The sequence below is a fragment of the Eurytemora carolleeae genome, unplaced genomic scaffold (assembly GCF_000591075.1).
Source record: "Eurytemora carolleeae unplaced genomic scaffold, Eaff_2.0 scaffold347, whole genome shotgun sequence".
NCBI classification, from domain to species: Eukaryota; Metazoa; Arthropoda; class Copepoda; order Calanoida; family Temoridae; genus Eurytemora; species Eurytemora carolleeae.
The window spans coordinates 52,534-67,559 of record NW_019396270.1 but is presented as its reverse complement, the minus strand read 5'-3'; the positions used below and the strand labels follow the sequence as shown (position 1 = coordinate 67,559).

The 15,026-nt window shown below is 36.6% G+C and overlaps 2 protein-coding genes across 8 annotated transcripts; both read left to right on the top strand.

Annotated features, from left to right (window-relative positions):
- The first annotated feature begins 109 nt into the window (after positions 1 to 109).
- LOC111699824 (protein phosphatase 1H) lies at positions 110 to 4,179 on the top strand. Of its 5 annotated transcripts, none has more exons than XR_002764835.1 (7): positions 110 to 330; positions 620 to 1,097; positions 1,255 to 1,398; positions 1,779 to 2,050; positions 2,594 to 2,911; positions 2,979 to 3,492; positions 3,690 to 4,179. XR_002764835.1 is itself a non-coding variant. In XM_023470560.1 (7 exons), exons 1-6 carry the CDS (start codon positions 175 to 177, stop codon positions 3,438 to 3,440), a joined length of 1,830 nt encoding a protein of 609 aa, XP_023326328.1. In that variant the 5' UTR covers positions 110 to 174; the 3' UTR covers positions 3,441 to 3,478; positions 3,690 to 4,179. The 5 variants fall into 5 exon arrangements, 2 of the variants coding, with proteins under 2 accessions (XP_023326328.1, XP_023326327.1); XR_002764834.1 differs by having other exon boundaries at positions 3,676 to 4,179; XR_002764833.1 differs by having other exon boundaries at positions 3,668 to 4,179.
- LOC111699822 (tudor domain-containing protein 7A) lies at positions 4,149 to 9,802 on the top strand. Of its 3 annotated transcripts, none has more exons than XR_002764831.1 (4): positions 4,149 to 4,256; positions 4,987 to 5,786; positions 5,881 to 8,370; positions 8,873 to 9,802. XR_002764831.1 is itself a non-coding variant. In XM_023470557.1 (3 exons), exons 1-3 carry the CDS (start codon positions 4,184 to 4,186, stop codon positions 8,209 to 8,211), a joined length of 3,204 nt encoding a protein of 1,067 aa, XP_023326325.1. In that variant the 5' UTR covers positions 4,149 to 4,183; the 3' UTR covers positions 8,212 to 9,802. The 3 variants fall into 3 exon arrangements, 1 of the variants encoding a protein (XP_023326325.1); XR_002764830.1 differs by having other exon boundaries at positions 5,881 to 8,387; XM_023470557.1 differs by having other exon boundaries at positions 5,881 to 9,802.
- The last annotated feature ends 5,224 nt before the right edge of the window (positions 9,803 to 15,026 follow it).

Below are 15,026 nucleotides of genomic sequence, written 5' to 3'. Positions count from 1 at the left end.
TTAGTTTAATCAGGATGTTCTTTGCGCTAATTCATAAATTCATAAATTATTATTATTGTGTTCTTTATGTTCAAGCTAGGGTTGACATATTTCACATTTTTGTGTTTCAGAGAAAAACTTAACTCATTCAAGGATTACAACCTTGTAGCAGAATGTCTGAAGAATAGGTTCATTATGCTGGGAAGGTTTAAAAGCGTCCTCTATAATGCAATTGGGAACCCGGAGGAGGAAGGAGGGATCCCGTCCTCTCAAACCTACTCCCAACCTAGGCTCAAGTATCCGTATCAACGACCAGCATTTCTCAAACTAGCAACAGCTGATGAAATACAGGTGAAATATCGTAGCTCATGAAAAACTTCTACCATTACAACTTTTACTTAATTATCGCAATTTTTGTTTGTATTGCATCAAAAACTTGATTTACTTTCAGGGGTGTGTATTTTCTTAAAAAATTTATCCAAGAGGGGAGCTCTTAAAAAAAAATTTTTTTGTTCAAAAGTTCGGTATTTTTTGCTAAATTGGGAAAAATAAATGATTGTTATGAGGGGGAAATGAATTTTTGGGGAAAAGTATTAAAAGGGAAGAGAAAACAACTTGTCTAAAAATGTTTTATCTCTAGGTAACCGCTGATCATGCTGTTAGACCTATAATTGTCCCACGAGATGTCAACGCCCTGCCCTGGAATGCGGGATACGCAGAAACTATAAATGCGGGGAAATCCCGCCAGAACGAGGACCAGGCCTGCGCACACGAAGGACGAATCAATGTTATCGTCGGTGGACGAATGACGCACATACCTTACACATTATTCGCAGTTTTCGACGGCCATGCGGGTGCTGGATGTGCCGTGGCCGCCAGTAACGATCTTTGGCAGATTATTCACGCTAAACTAGAAAATGTTGGTCCTCAGTTGTTAAACGAAGGTAAGGACACGTATGATACAATATGGCCGACCAATAGACCCATCTCTACAGAGAGTTTGGTGATCGGGGCTCTAGAGACAGCATTCTGGGAAGCAGATCAACTGATCGGAGAGGAGAAGAAGATGTATCATATGCTGGGAGGATGCACCGTACTCGTCGCACTTTTCATATTAGGTAGGAAAATAAATAATAGAAATATTATGTAGGAAAATAAATAATGGAAATAGCCCTTTTTTTGTGTTTTTTTTTTTCGTCATTTGTGTGAAAAGATCTTTATCAAACGTTATATCCCCCCCCCTAACTGAAATATCGCACATAGTCTAATGTTTAGGAAAGCTGTATGTCGCAAATGCTGGAGATTCAAGATCTGTTCTATGTCGACTCTCCAAAGCCTATCCAATGTCTTACGACTTTACTCCGGTCAGTGAGAGACAACGTCTACAGACTGTCGGGAGATTGCAACCACATCTTTTAGGTAAACTCACATTTGAAATCTGTCTGTATGTATAAGAAAGATTAGGTAGTAAACTTTTAATTTCTTATAAATGAATTTTCAAGTTTGAAACATTCAGTCAGAAAATAAATCATCATGCTTGGCGGTTTTAATACAAATGTTTCTTTTTTCCTGAGCTGAGATTTTAGAAAAATCTGAGTGAAACCCGAGCGAGAATCCGTGCTTTAGCTAGATTTTAGTTCAAACCAAATTAAATGATTTTAACAATCCTACGTGATTTGGGCCTTAAGACTCGTTGATTGTTTTGCTACAAACTGTTTTATACTTTAACAATAAAAATATCGGAATTAAACTATGTCTTAGCTTTGTTAACCCAAATTTTAAAAATTCTTATCTTCTAGGAGACGAATACACCTGCTTGGAGTTCTGTAGGAAACCTACCCGGAGAGATATAGGTTCAAGAATCATGTACAGAGATGCTCACATGACCGGCTGGGCGTACAAGATCGTACAGGAGTCGGACATGAAGTTTCCGATGGTTTACGGAGAAGGAAAACGATCTCGGCTGCTTGCAACCATAGGAGTGACACGAGGGTTCGGAGATCACGATCTCCGTGCTCAATCTCAGAACGGGACGATCTACATCAAACCTTTTCTGTCTCCGCAACCAGAGGTAATACTTGTTTATACGACGAAAAATGGACAACATTCTTTTATCCATCCATAGTAACTGTAATATGCTCCAGAAGATTTCTTAAATGTGTTCCGCATAGTTTGTGACCTTCGAAATGATAAAAATAAACCGATTCTTCTGCCACAAAATCTAATTTTTCTATCCCTATATCTTTCCAACCGGATGGTTCAAACCTTTGATGTTTCAAACTTAGATTGTTTGATCTAACAGAATATAAAATGTGAAATACCTTTGACTTTGGGTTGCAAAGATATAGGTCGATTAGAATATCAGAGTTTGTGGCAAAGACTCGATTCCTTTGAAGAATCGGGTCCTGGTACCATATTTTATGAATTTGAGCTATGTCGCTAAACTACCTACCACCGGTTCAAATCTTTAATCGTCGATTCAGAGTTAAAGATTCTTGATGATTTCAGAATTCGAACCAGCGGTAAGTGTTCAGCGATCTCTCCCATTTATTAAATTCGGCCTTTGGTTTCAGATAATCAAATAAAACTACTTTGTTTACGTTCTTATGATTAGGTCCGCGTCCTGGATATAGAGAATGAGACGGTAACTGCTGATGATATCCTTGTTCTTGGAACAGACGGGTTGTGGGATGTTGTGAGTAACGAGGATGTTGCAACTATTGTCCAGCGCGGACTATCTGCCTGGGATAATGAGAGCAGGGCAGGGAAGTATCGATATATAACTCTAGCACAGGACCTTGTCATGTCTGCACGGGGGAAGATGAAGGAGAGAAATTGGAAAAGATCGAACGGAACTGCTGCGACTATTGACGATATTTCCGTCTTTGTTATTCCTATTCTACCCTACAAAGAGGAATATAATAAACTAAAGGTAATTTTCAGACAATCCTTATTTTACTTTCTTCTACTTTTTTTGGTTTTAAAGAATTCTAATTTAGTCCGGAGAATCCAGAACTTGTGAAAATGGAACGGATGCAATGGACGAAGAGAAACCTGAACCTATGGAGTCTAGTCCTGTGCGCCTTAATCCTAGTTTAGATCCCTTATCTGTAAACGCAACCCTGGATCCTTCAAGTTCCAATACTAGTTCTGATAATATTAATCCAAATCCTACGGTTGTATCTAAAGCTAAATTATCACCTAGACCTAAAACTACGCATAAATCCCAGGATGGAAATGAGCTAAGCTCCGCAGCTATTGAACCTGATCCTGGATTCAGTCCAGAGAAAGACTGCATTGAACCCGAACCCAACTGTGATAAAGTAAACGTACATTCCAATCCTGATCACACCCAATCCATCCCCGCAGCAATTAAATCCAAAACTGAAATATTAGAACTCAAGGTCGACGATGACGAAGACCAAAAGAATACTGATGAAACTGACGAGGATGAAAATTAAGAGATTTGAATATCAATGTAATTACGAGATAGATAAGCGTAGATGATTACAAGTGAGTGAATGGATACATATTTCAAACCAGTTATAATTATTTTATAATTCTTAAAACAAGTCAAACAAGTCAAACACTTTCTTAAAAATGTTAACTTATATTTCTGTTATCAGCGCACAGTACTGTTTGATAAATAACGATGATGAAAAAAAAATTAAAATGTATCCACTTTCATACTTGTATACTTTAAACGCTAGCATGTAATATTATGTTTAGTTTAGTGCATATCTTAAGTTTAGAAAGCGTTTTCTCAAATTTGTCCCTAGAAAGTACATGCGTACACTGTACCAGCTGTACAGCACTTAATCACCCGTCATGGCGAATTGGTACTTCGTCAGAACTTTTCTTGGTTCATTTTAGTTTCATCTCTGTTATCTTTGTGATTTAATATTTACTTATAATTTTGTTATAGATCTATGGTACAATGGTAGTGTCTATTTTAAAGTGGTGTTTGAAATATCAATCTCGTTTCAAAAATGTAAAAAATAGTGAAAGCAATGATGTTAAACTTATTAACGCGGCGGTGTTCTGAAAAAGTCCCAGTAAATTTATTAATTTATAATTGTAAAATAGATACTTATGTTTTATTGCATTTATTCATTGTTTAGTCCTAGTTCTTCTTTATGTTGGGGAAAACGGAGTATTTATGTTTTGTTGCATTTCTTAATTTTATCAATATATTTCAGACAGGATGAATGACGAGGCGTCCTTTCTCCAGGAGCAGACCTGTAAGATGATCAGGTCAATCCTGCTCACATGTAAAGGTAACCTAGAGTTAAGCAATCCTGCTCACATGTAAAGGTAACCTAGAGTTAAACCATCCTGGTCAAATGTAAAGGTAACCTAGAGTCAAACCATCCTGGTCAAATGAAAAGGTAACCTTAGAGTTAAGCAATCCTGCTCACATGTTAAGGTAACCTAGAGTAAACCATCCTGCTCTCATGTAAAGTTAACCTAGAGTTAAGCCATCCTGCTCACATGTAAAGGTAACCTAGAGTTAAGCAATCCTGCTCACATGTTAAGGTAAGCTAGAGTAAACCATCCTGCTCTCATGTAAAGGTAACCTAGAGTTAAGCCATCCTGCTCACATGTAAAGGTAACCTAGAGTTAAGCAATCCTGCTCACATTTAAAGTAACCTAGAGTAAACCATCCTGCTCTCATGTAAAGGTAACCTAGAGTTAAACTATCCTGCTCACATGTAAAGGTAACCTAGAGTTAAGCAATCCTGCTCACATTTAAAGTAACCTAGAGTAAACCATACATGTAAAGGTAACCTAGAGTTAAACTATCCTGCTCACATGTAAAGGTATCCTTGAGTTACACCATCCTGCTCACATGTAAAGGTAACTTAGAGAGTAAAATCATCCTGCTCACATGTAAAAGTAACCTAGAGTTAAACCATTGTGCTCACTAAATATCCCAAATTATAAAAAAAAACATTAATCGCCATATTTATAATTGTTGTACTCTGTCCTACACTGTTTTGTTTGCAGGTGGAACAACAGCGGAGAGATTGTACTCTGATTACAAAAATATGGTTGGCGAAGGAATCCCTTACCGGAGACTAGGATACGATTCATTAAACAATTTTCTTAAAAGTATTCCGGACTATTGTAGAACCACCAGGAACAATAAGGGTGAAGTTATGGTTACAAGTGTAGCAGACGAATCTACACGACACATGCAAGATCTTCTCGAGAGATCTAAAGTTAAGAAACGTCTGCCTGTAAACCGTCCTACCCGGAGACCTCTTCAAACCTCAACACATTGGAACCCGCCCCAGCAGCAACAGCAATATGTTCCAGGCGGAAGAGGTCGTTTTCCACCAAACATCCGACCATTTGGTCGTGGAGGAGGTCAAGGACCGCCTAGAGGTATGGGTAGAGGGGGTGGGGGAGGTCCAGGATATAACAGAGGTGGAATGATGCGAGGAGGTATGATGAGAGGAAATAATAGATTCAACAGTGTTGAAAGAACTCCCTTGAGAGAACCTCGGGCTAACTACGGTAGAGGAGTAGGACCTAGATCACCTGGCAGCTATAATCCAGGTCCCAAGGGATATCCTTCCAGTAAACAGATCAAATCTCCTCCTAGGCCTCAGCAGAATAGACAAAACTCCAAACCTCAGACCAACTATAAGGAGGATCTTGAGAAATATTTCAATCAGAACAACCTGGGCGAAGTTCCATACAAGGTTGCAGCTGTTGGAACTAAAGGAAAGGAGAAGTTTATGGCAACTGTAACCGTGGAGGGAACTCAGTTCAAAACATATCCTCAAACCTACTCTACACGGGTAAGATTTGCATAGAAAATAAATTGAATTAGTATACCCCGACATTTTCTGATTTTCAATGATTTTTATGATAATATTTACTTGTATTATCTAGGCTGAGGCAGAGGAAGCTGTAGCAGCTGAGGTTGTAAAGAAGATGGGTATACTGACAGGTGGAGACTCAGGGAGCAGTACGGAGACAACGGATCCTAAACTTTACTCCGACCGAGTTGCAGAGTTGCTAGGAAACCGACATAACGGAGTTTGGTCCACCCAGGTTGAGAAAGAGTATCAAGCAAAGTTTACGGAGAAGTTACCGAGTCTCTGGTATCAGGAGGCGGGGGCTCTCAATAAGATCAGGGTGGACTGTCCTGTCCTGGGCTCAGGACGGTATATCGTGTTCCCTGCTCTTGCGTCTCATCCAAAGAAGGAATTATCTCCGGAGGTGGTTCAAGTCGGAGCTCAGGTTCCTCCTGCTAACCTGGAGTATCCGGTAGAAGATATCTGGGATGTTTACGTCCTGTATATTAGATCAACAACTAACGTTAGTGTTCGACTCATTGGAGCCGAGTACTCTGAGAGGTTTGATGAATTAAGTGCCACCATGGATCTCCATTACTATGACAAATCCTCAATACCTGGAGTTCAGAAGCCGGAGATAGGTAAGCTCTACGCGGCATACGTTTCCTCAGACTGGCATCGTGTCAAGGTTGTAGAACTTCGCGGCATTCTCTGCACTTGCTACTTTCTGGACCATGGAGATCAAGATACTATACCAGTCGAGGATCTCAGGGAGATAGCTCCTAAATTCCTGGAGTTATCTGCCCAAGCAATCAATATTACCCTCTCTGGACTCGAGGATTATGAATATAACGATAATATTGTGGCGCGTCTAAATGAACATTTGTTGGGGAAATCTTTGGTTGCGAAGGTGGACAATCGAAGTCAACTAGCCTCGGCCTACAAGGCAAGTCTTAAACCTCGAATGGTGCTTTTTGATACTTCCAGCGACGATGTTGATGTTAATATTAACCAGAAACTAATAGAACTTGTCATATCAGAGGACTATCAATGTCGTCTTCCGTTGCCAGGAGGAGAAGAGATACAAGTTTGTATTTCTCATATATCAGCAACAGGTGATATTTATGTACAGAAGGAAGCAAATTCGTACTCAGCAATAGAGAAACTCATCAATGAAATTGCGGACAAAGTTTCTAGCTCCGGACCTTCTGGAATTATAGGAATGAACCAACTTTATCTTGCTAAATTCTCAGAAGACGGTAAACTATACCGAGCCGAACTTGTATCTCCAGATAAAAAGAACGACAAATACGAGGTTCTTTTCGTAGATTTTGGGAACACTTCCCTAGTTGATCCGTCGGAGATTTATAATCTGTCCAACTTGAACGAGTCTCTGGCTGACCTGCCTCGACTAGCCCTGAAATGCAAACTTCATGGTGTTCCTCCTGAGGGATATACCTGGAGCGAAGGAGCAACCAAGGCACTACGTGAACTAGTTCCGGAGAACCAACTGGTTAAACTCAAGGTTCTAGGCGGGGAGACGGATTTTCCTGAGGTAGAGCTCAACCAGACGGAAAGTAACCAGGGTTCAATCAATTTTGATCTTTCTACGGAGTTTGACATTTTCCCCGCACTTCCAGCAAGATCAGCGGAAAGTTCGGCACTTTCCTCGCCCGCTAAGGTAGCAACCAATGGCATCGAGAAGCCTATCCCAGAGCTATCCAGTGAAATAGATGCCGTGTCTGACGCATTGAACCAAGTACCCGGAGATTTATCTAACCTTAAACCTCTCACCTCTCCTTCTATTCCTGCTGAAGGAGAGCATTTCGACGTTAAGGTCACATGTGCTGTTTCTCCGTCCAACTTTATAGTTCAACCCTACAACGAGATGGAGAACTTGCAAGCTCTAATGTCGGAGATGGACTCGTTCTACACAACAGAGACCAACCTTAGGGAGGTGACATTGGAGAGTTTATCTGAGGGTGAATATCTAGCAGGCCGACATTCGGATGGATATTGGTACAGGGTCAGGATAACCAAACTCATTGATCAAAATAGTGCGGCTGTACGATTAGTAGACTACGGAGATTTATCTATGATAAATATCTCCGATATTCAACCTTTATGGAAGCAGTTTAGAAACCTTCCTCTGCAAGCAATCAACGCTAAGCTGGCGAATATTCTTCCCGTGGAGGTTGATTGGAGGCCGGAGGACACAGTATGGTTCAGCAACCGGGTTGCGGACCAGGAGTTTGTCTCACTCGTCAAGAAAGTAAGTCCAAGCATCGGAGACGATTTCGAGTGTGTTGTGGAATTAACCCTGATAGATACAACCCATCCTTCCGTGGATAAGTTTATAGACCAGGAGTTGATCGAAGAGAGAAGAGCTATCTCAACCCTGTCAAGTGATAGAGGTTCGGAGTAACTGAGAACATTTAAACCAGGCCTGGAAATTATATTCTCTTGTCGTAAAAAGTAAATATTCAAAACATACAGTTGGTTGGAGTTTATATCAATATATACAATACAAATATACCGAAACTAAATATATTAAACCAGTATTTTACTCCATAATTAACTATTCGTTATTATCAAGAAACAGTCCAATAATGATATCTTATAGCTCCGTTTCATTTTCCATAATATGTTTGCCATAAATACGTTAGCCATATTTACACAGGACATAATTAAAACTAATTATAATTAAAATTACAATTACCGATACATCATATTTATATATGAGGAATTATGGCAACGTAGATGTTTAGATTTTGCTGTGCCAACCTATGGGTTTACCATTACTAGTAGTTTCGAAGGTCATAAAGGGTCCTCCATTTGGAACTCAATTTTTCTAGTTTTTTGGCTCTTTCTACAAAAAAAGTTTAAATTTTACTCTGAAAAAAAAGATAATTATGGCAAAAGTATTTATAGCAAGTGAAATCATAGAAAAATATGTATGGCAAATGAAACTGAGTTCTTTAATCCCAAATACATAAGATTGCGTTACTGACAGCTATTTTGAATATAGAATATGTCGCAATTCGATAATCATGTTCTAAGTGTTAAACTTATGTTTTTGGGATTAGCTCATTTAGCTCATTTTTTCCTGGTGACAATGCACATTATGAGCCACAGAAGTTTTAAGGGCTGGTCCTTAAATTTGTCACAAACCGGACTTTTTAAGGTTTTCCCTTTGCATGCCATGCTTTTTTATTATGTATGTTACCTTAACCCGAAATGTTTGATAATAGTAAACCTTAATAATCTTCTACTCACAACATATGAGACAAACATTAAAAAAATTATCAAACTTCCTATAAGATGAAATTTGTCAATTTACTTAACAATAAGTTAAATGTTTAACGCATAATTCGTTGTGTTAATTTTCCTGTTATTTCCTTATTTCTCAGATTATCACTAAATAAAATAAAGATCTGGAAATAATAATGATTTACGTATACATTGTAATTTTCTCGATCAGTTTAAAATTGTGATTATTTGTTTGATATACCTTTGATACCTTTTTATAAAAATTTACACAGATCAGACGTTAAATTTTCTGTTCTCAGTCAACAGAACATTTGAAAATATGTTTCGAAATGTTTCCTAATTTTATACAGATATTCGATTTGAGCCGGTAACTTATGAATTAGATGGAGTTAAGCTGCTTAGTTTAACACGTTAACCATAGTTGAAACTAATGAATTTAGGAATCCAGATTAATTTTGTTGGCCGAATTTTTAAGTTCTAAGGTCTGAAATAATGAAATGCGAGAATCAGTTGAATTAGATTTGTTCACTTCCAACACTTCTTGTAAAAATTTCAAAGTTTCCAGCTCAATTTGAGCGAGAATATCCACGGGCTAAGTTTTTTTGTTGCCTTGGTTCAGTTCTCCCTAAAACTTATCTTTTGAACGTCAAGCTTGGAGAAATCCGATACAAATTGTTACCAGCCTTCGCTGTAAAAGTTTAATTATGTTAATTATTATTAATAACAATAAACCGCATTTTTTTCAAGTTTTTGCTTTAAATTATTATTTCTCGACAAAGTAAGCGATAAGTATTTCTAAAAATTAAGAATTAGTGTCTGAAGGAATTTGTGTTTAAAGGTATTTGAATTCAAACTCCGGAAAAACGGCAGTCAGTTTTATTATGAATGTTAAGGAAAAGTTTTCTTTAGAAATAGGACAATGTATTTGTTCAAATTTTACTCTGTCACTTATTACTTCAAATTTCAAATTCACTCTGATTCTAGAGTTAGAGTTTAGACATTCTTACTCTTTTAATCAGAGGGGGTTCCCGACCAAATACGTAATATCATTGGTCAACCCTGAACACAATGTGAGGTCATATTATTCCTTGAGGAAAAACACAAGAAATCTAGAATTTCTTCTTACAAACATTAACCAGTCCTATTTTTATTCATTACTTAAGCTGCAGATAAATGACAAGAAACTCTAAGCTAAGCATTTTCAATATTACTAGAAATTCAATGCGCTTCGCGCCCTTCTTTCTAGCCTTAGAGGGCGCTTCGCGCCCATCTTCTAAATTAGTTGTGAACATGTTCTCTTTGTGTACATCGTAAAACAAAACAAAAATAATTCGCGGATTTTTACAAAAAATTTCGCGGATTTTCAAAATTTTTAAAAATTTAATGACGATCGAATTTTGATAGAGACAAATATTTGAAATTTTGATTTTTCATAAACCTTCCCTTGGGTCCCTAGATGTCCCACAAAAAATTTGGGCCCGATCGGTTCAGCCGTTTTGACGTTTATTGGATACAAACAAACAAACAAACAGACAAACAGACAAGCCAAATTTATATATAGATATGATCATCCTCTCATTCCAAAACTGAGAAAGTAATCCTTTTTATTTAAGAATCCCACAACACGTCAAACCAAAGTAATTTGCACGTCTGAGGCCGTTCCTTCCATAAACTACATTGCATTGGTCGACAACTTGACGTCTCCTATATTGGACGTCAAATGTACAGAGAAATATCTATCTATCAGATAAGAATTTAGCACGAGATATCTAGCGGCCAACATATCGTCCCCCAAAGTACGTGAAATACACGACCACTTTCTATGGAGAGAATGGGCTCAGATCTTATATATTTTCAATTTTAACTTCTCTTATTGAAGAGCTGTAGAGAAGAACAGAAATGTAATGTTGCATTAATTTGACCTTCTCTCTCTGTCTAGTTGCAGTAACAATCCTTAAATTCTAACAAGACCAGAGCTGGAAATTTTAGAATGGTGGATATCGAGATCAATGCTTGATCCTCTCTTTTTCTTAATCTCAAGACTAACATTATCTTGTGCTTGTATCCCTGAAAAGTGTGTAAAATTCAACCAATCAGAGAGTCGGGTATCAGAAGCCGGGAAATTTGAAATTTTGCCCGCCATTTAAGATTAATATACAGAAACGGGAGGGACTCCCTAATTTAGAAAAACCGGTTTTTGATTTTTCTGTACTATATCCAAAAGAAATTAAAAGTGTCCACATTGGATATTCGGATTAAGCAGTCGGAATTAAAGGTTTCCCGTGCTAAAGTTCCCAGCTCAGATCATAATTCAATAATTATCCTTATACAAGAGTATTCCAGTAAAAATGGGAATTAAAGGGACTGAATCGTAATTCCAAGCAGTGCTTAGGATCCGAATCCGCTAAAATATGTAGATCCGCAGATTCAAAATATCAACAAAAAACTTTTGAAGAACTTTTTGCGCTCAAAACACAAATTTCAACTGTTGAAAAATGAGATATATTATATTTCCTTATCTCTAACTGGTTAAAATCAACATTTTTGAATCCTTTTAAGACGTATGAACTTGGTTTGACATACAATGTATATGATGTATAATAGATCGGTTCACAAAACATACAATGTATATGATGTATAATAGATCGGTTCACAAAACATTCTCTCATTCAAAAGAATCACGGTTTGTATAAAACATATATTTGTACAAATTGTAAAAAATCTATATACATATATATTTATATATATGTATAATAAAAAAGTATTCAATACATGATTTGAGTTTTTATTGTATCTACATTATGTTTCATGTTACCCTAAATGAGCCATGTGCATCGAAAGAATTCATCAAATGTCGTACATGTATATAAGATTAGACGATTTTCAAGATGTCGATTAATTAATTCCCATGTTTATTGACACACCTAGCTGTTATAAATGCGTAATAAATATTCTAGGGTTCAAAATTTAAATGAAATAAGTTCAAGTTTAAAAAGGATGAATTGAATATCCTTCCTCTCCTATAGTAGGTCTCTATATATACTCTCCTATTCCTCCATATATAGTAAGCTGCAATACTACAAGAACGTATTTAATTAAAGCAAAGTTAGGAGAGCTCTGTCTTGTTTTGTTCGAACCTATTTATAAAAACTTGGATTTTTACCGAACCTTATCTCACATCACAAGTTCCACTAGGATTAAAATACAAAAAAAAGAAATGAATCCGTTCCGCTCTGCTTGGTTCTCCTGTCAGTATAAAACCTATGCCGGAGAATAGGGTTGGAGTAAACACAAATTTAATCGAAACCCTGAATCGAAAATTGAAATATATCTGATAAAACTTAATATGTCCTTTTGATCTTATTCTTTGAAAGCTGACTTAGATTAAATTGTTTAAAATTTGATAAAAGCCTAGCTAACCGCCACCCAGCAGTTTACCCACACAAGCCGTGTACTTGCATTAAATGCCATGAACGTTCACTTTTGCAAAAAGTTGACATTTTCTCCTGGATTTTTCAATTTTGACCAAAACAACATTGCAGATTTTTGTTAAGATTTTGCAAATTAAATCCTTGAATCTCAGGTTCCCAGGGATCCGAGGACAATGAAATTAATCTCATCTTTTGTCTACACAGGTAGATATATGAAGTAGACCCAACAAAAAGGGAATATTCATAGTACTAGATTTTTCGGAATTTTATTTGATGTTGATTTAGGAGAAGGACCTGTAAATTTTATCAAACCTGGTTCAGAATTTGGAAATTTTAGTAACCTTGGTTCAGAACCATTACCATAGATAAAGATAGATTGCGCATAAGACGACATTTTTCATCTTGAAAGATATAAATGTACAAAAAGGTTTTAAAGATATTCCTATTATATAGATTTACTAGGTCGGTTGTAAACATTGGCTGTTCTTATGTCATTGAGTACTTGTGGTGTACATAAGTTCTGTAGAGAGAAATTTAGTCCTTCTCATGTCCTTCTTCAGTTCTCGTCAATATTATATATTGCTCAATGAAATATTGTTCGCGGACTGTTCAATTCTTGGTGATTTTGCGTGATAAGCTATCTATGTTTATTTATTTATCTATACATGGGAATTTCAATAATCAGTGCTCAGAACCATAGAGTAATAAAACGAAAAGGTAAAGCCAACCTCAGATGTTACATCACGATATGTTTACGCACACAGTACACTTGTATATAGAGTGATCGTATTTCTTGGGGGGTTTTATGAAATTGACAAATTTTTAGATTTTTTTTCTTTATTCAAAGAGAATTCGAGGATGTTGACTGCAAACATTTGACAATTTTCAAATTTGTAGGTTTTCAATTTATTAGCTAAAAGTTCTGTCAAAATTATTAAGTTTCTATAGGCATGCCTTTAGCTTAAAACTTGAATAACATTCTTATTTCAAACATTTTTATTCTTCTCTTCAACTATTCTTAAGGGGGAGGGGGGTTCTTGCCACCCCCTAGTTGCGCGCCTGTTATTCTGTGAACAAACAAATTCAAACTTTTACTGAAGTTCTGAAAAAAAACACAAACTGGCTGGGTAGTTAACAAATGAACTGAAAAAACGATGCGCACGCATCTTTAATTGCGACTTCTTTTTTTAAATTATGTTAAATATTAAAACATTATAAATTAAACAATACAGTAAATTTATTTTTATACTCACCTAAAGTTGAGAGCAATGGTGTTGCATATTTCTTCAAACTTGGTTTTTTTCCCCTGACTAATATCTCCTTCTTTAAAATGGTTTGAGCAAATACAACTTGAGAGATATATGGTGGAGTCTCCCAACCTTAAAAGGTCTAGCCATGCGCAATGTTTTGGTATTTTGAAAAAACTTGGTTTTTTTCCCCTGACTAATATCTCCTTTAAAATGGTTTGAGGAAATACAACTTGAGAGATATATGGTGGAGTCTCCCAACCTTAAAAGGTCTAGCCATGCGCAATGTTTTGGTATTTTGAAAAAACTCGCATTTTTACAAGAATTGTTTGTGCACTTTTTCACGATGCAAAATTTGGTCATACTTTTATTAACATGACCAAAGAACTGAAGTGGAACGCACTGCAGTATAAAATCTTGTGTTTAATTATCAATACTTATTTTCAATTATCTAGATTTTACCACCCCAAAGAAATACGATCACACTCAGGCGCGTACACAGGATTTTAGCCAGGGAGGTGGCAAGATTTCCCCCCTGGAATTGTTTTGTTCAAAAAGTCAATTAACACCATAAAAATACATCAAAAAGACTACATTTTTGGGTGTTACTAACCTTATAGAGTCTAAAAATTATTCCTTTGCTCGAAAAACTAATTTTAACTTTTTAAATTTATAAATTTTTCACTTAACTCCATCACAGCTAATTAAATCAATAATCACAGCATCATTAAAAAATCATATTTTCTCAATAATAAACGAAATTTCTTCTAAAATTTTCAGATAGAATATACTCCATCTACATATTCACCAACTCTTTTAAGCTTCAATTTTCTGTGATTTGCTTGCACAAACATTTCAATGATTTTCTCAGTAGTGAGCCATAAGTGCAAGATCGTTAAGTCTGCTCTCGTCATAGTACATCTTGTGTAATGAAGTATTCTCTTTAGAAGGCTAAAACTTCTCTATCCTTCATTCGATGTTATTGTCATCATTGCATAAAGGGGAACGCTTAATATCTCTTTAGGGAAATAAAGGAATTGAGTCCTTGCCACAAACTCTGATTTTCTAATCACTTTATCTTTGGAACCTAATGAATTCTGATATATCAAATATTCTGAATTTGAAATATCAAAGGTTTACAACATCAGGTTCCAAAGGTTTGAACATTTGAGTTTGTGCCAAAGACTCAATTCCTTTATTAATTGACTGTCCTCTTGCCCCCCAGGGGGGGGGCAAAAGGACTACTGCCCCCTCCCATGTACGGCACTGATTACACTTATACAAAGTGTACA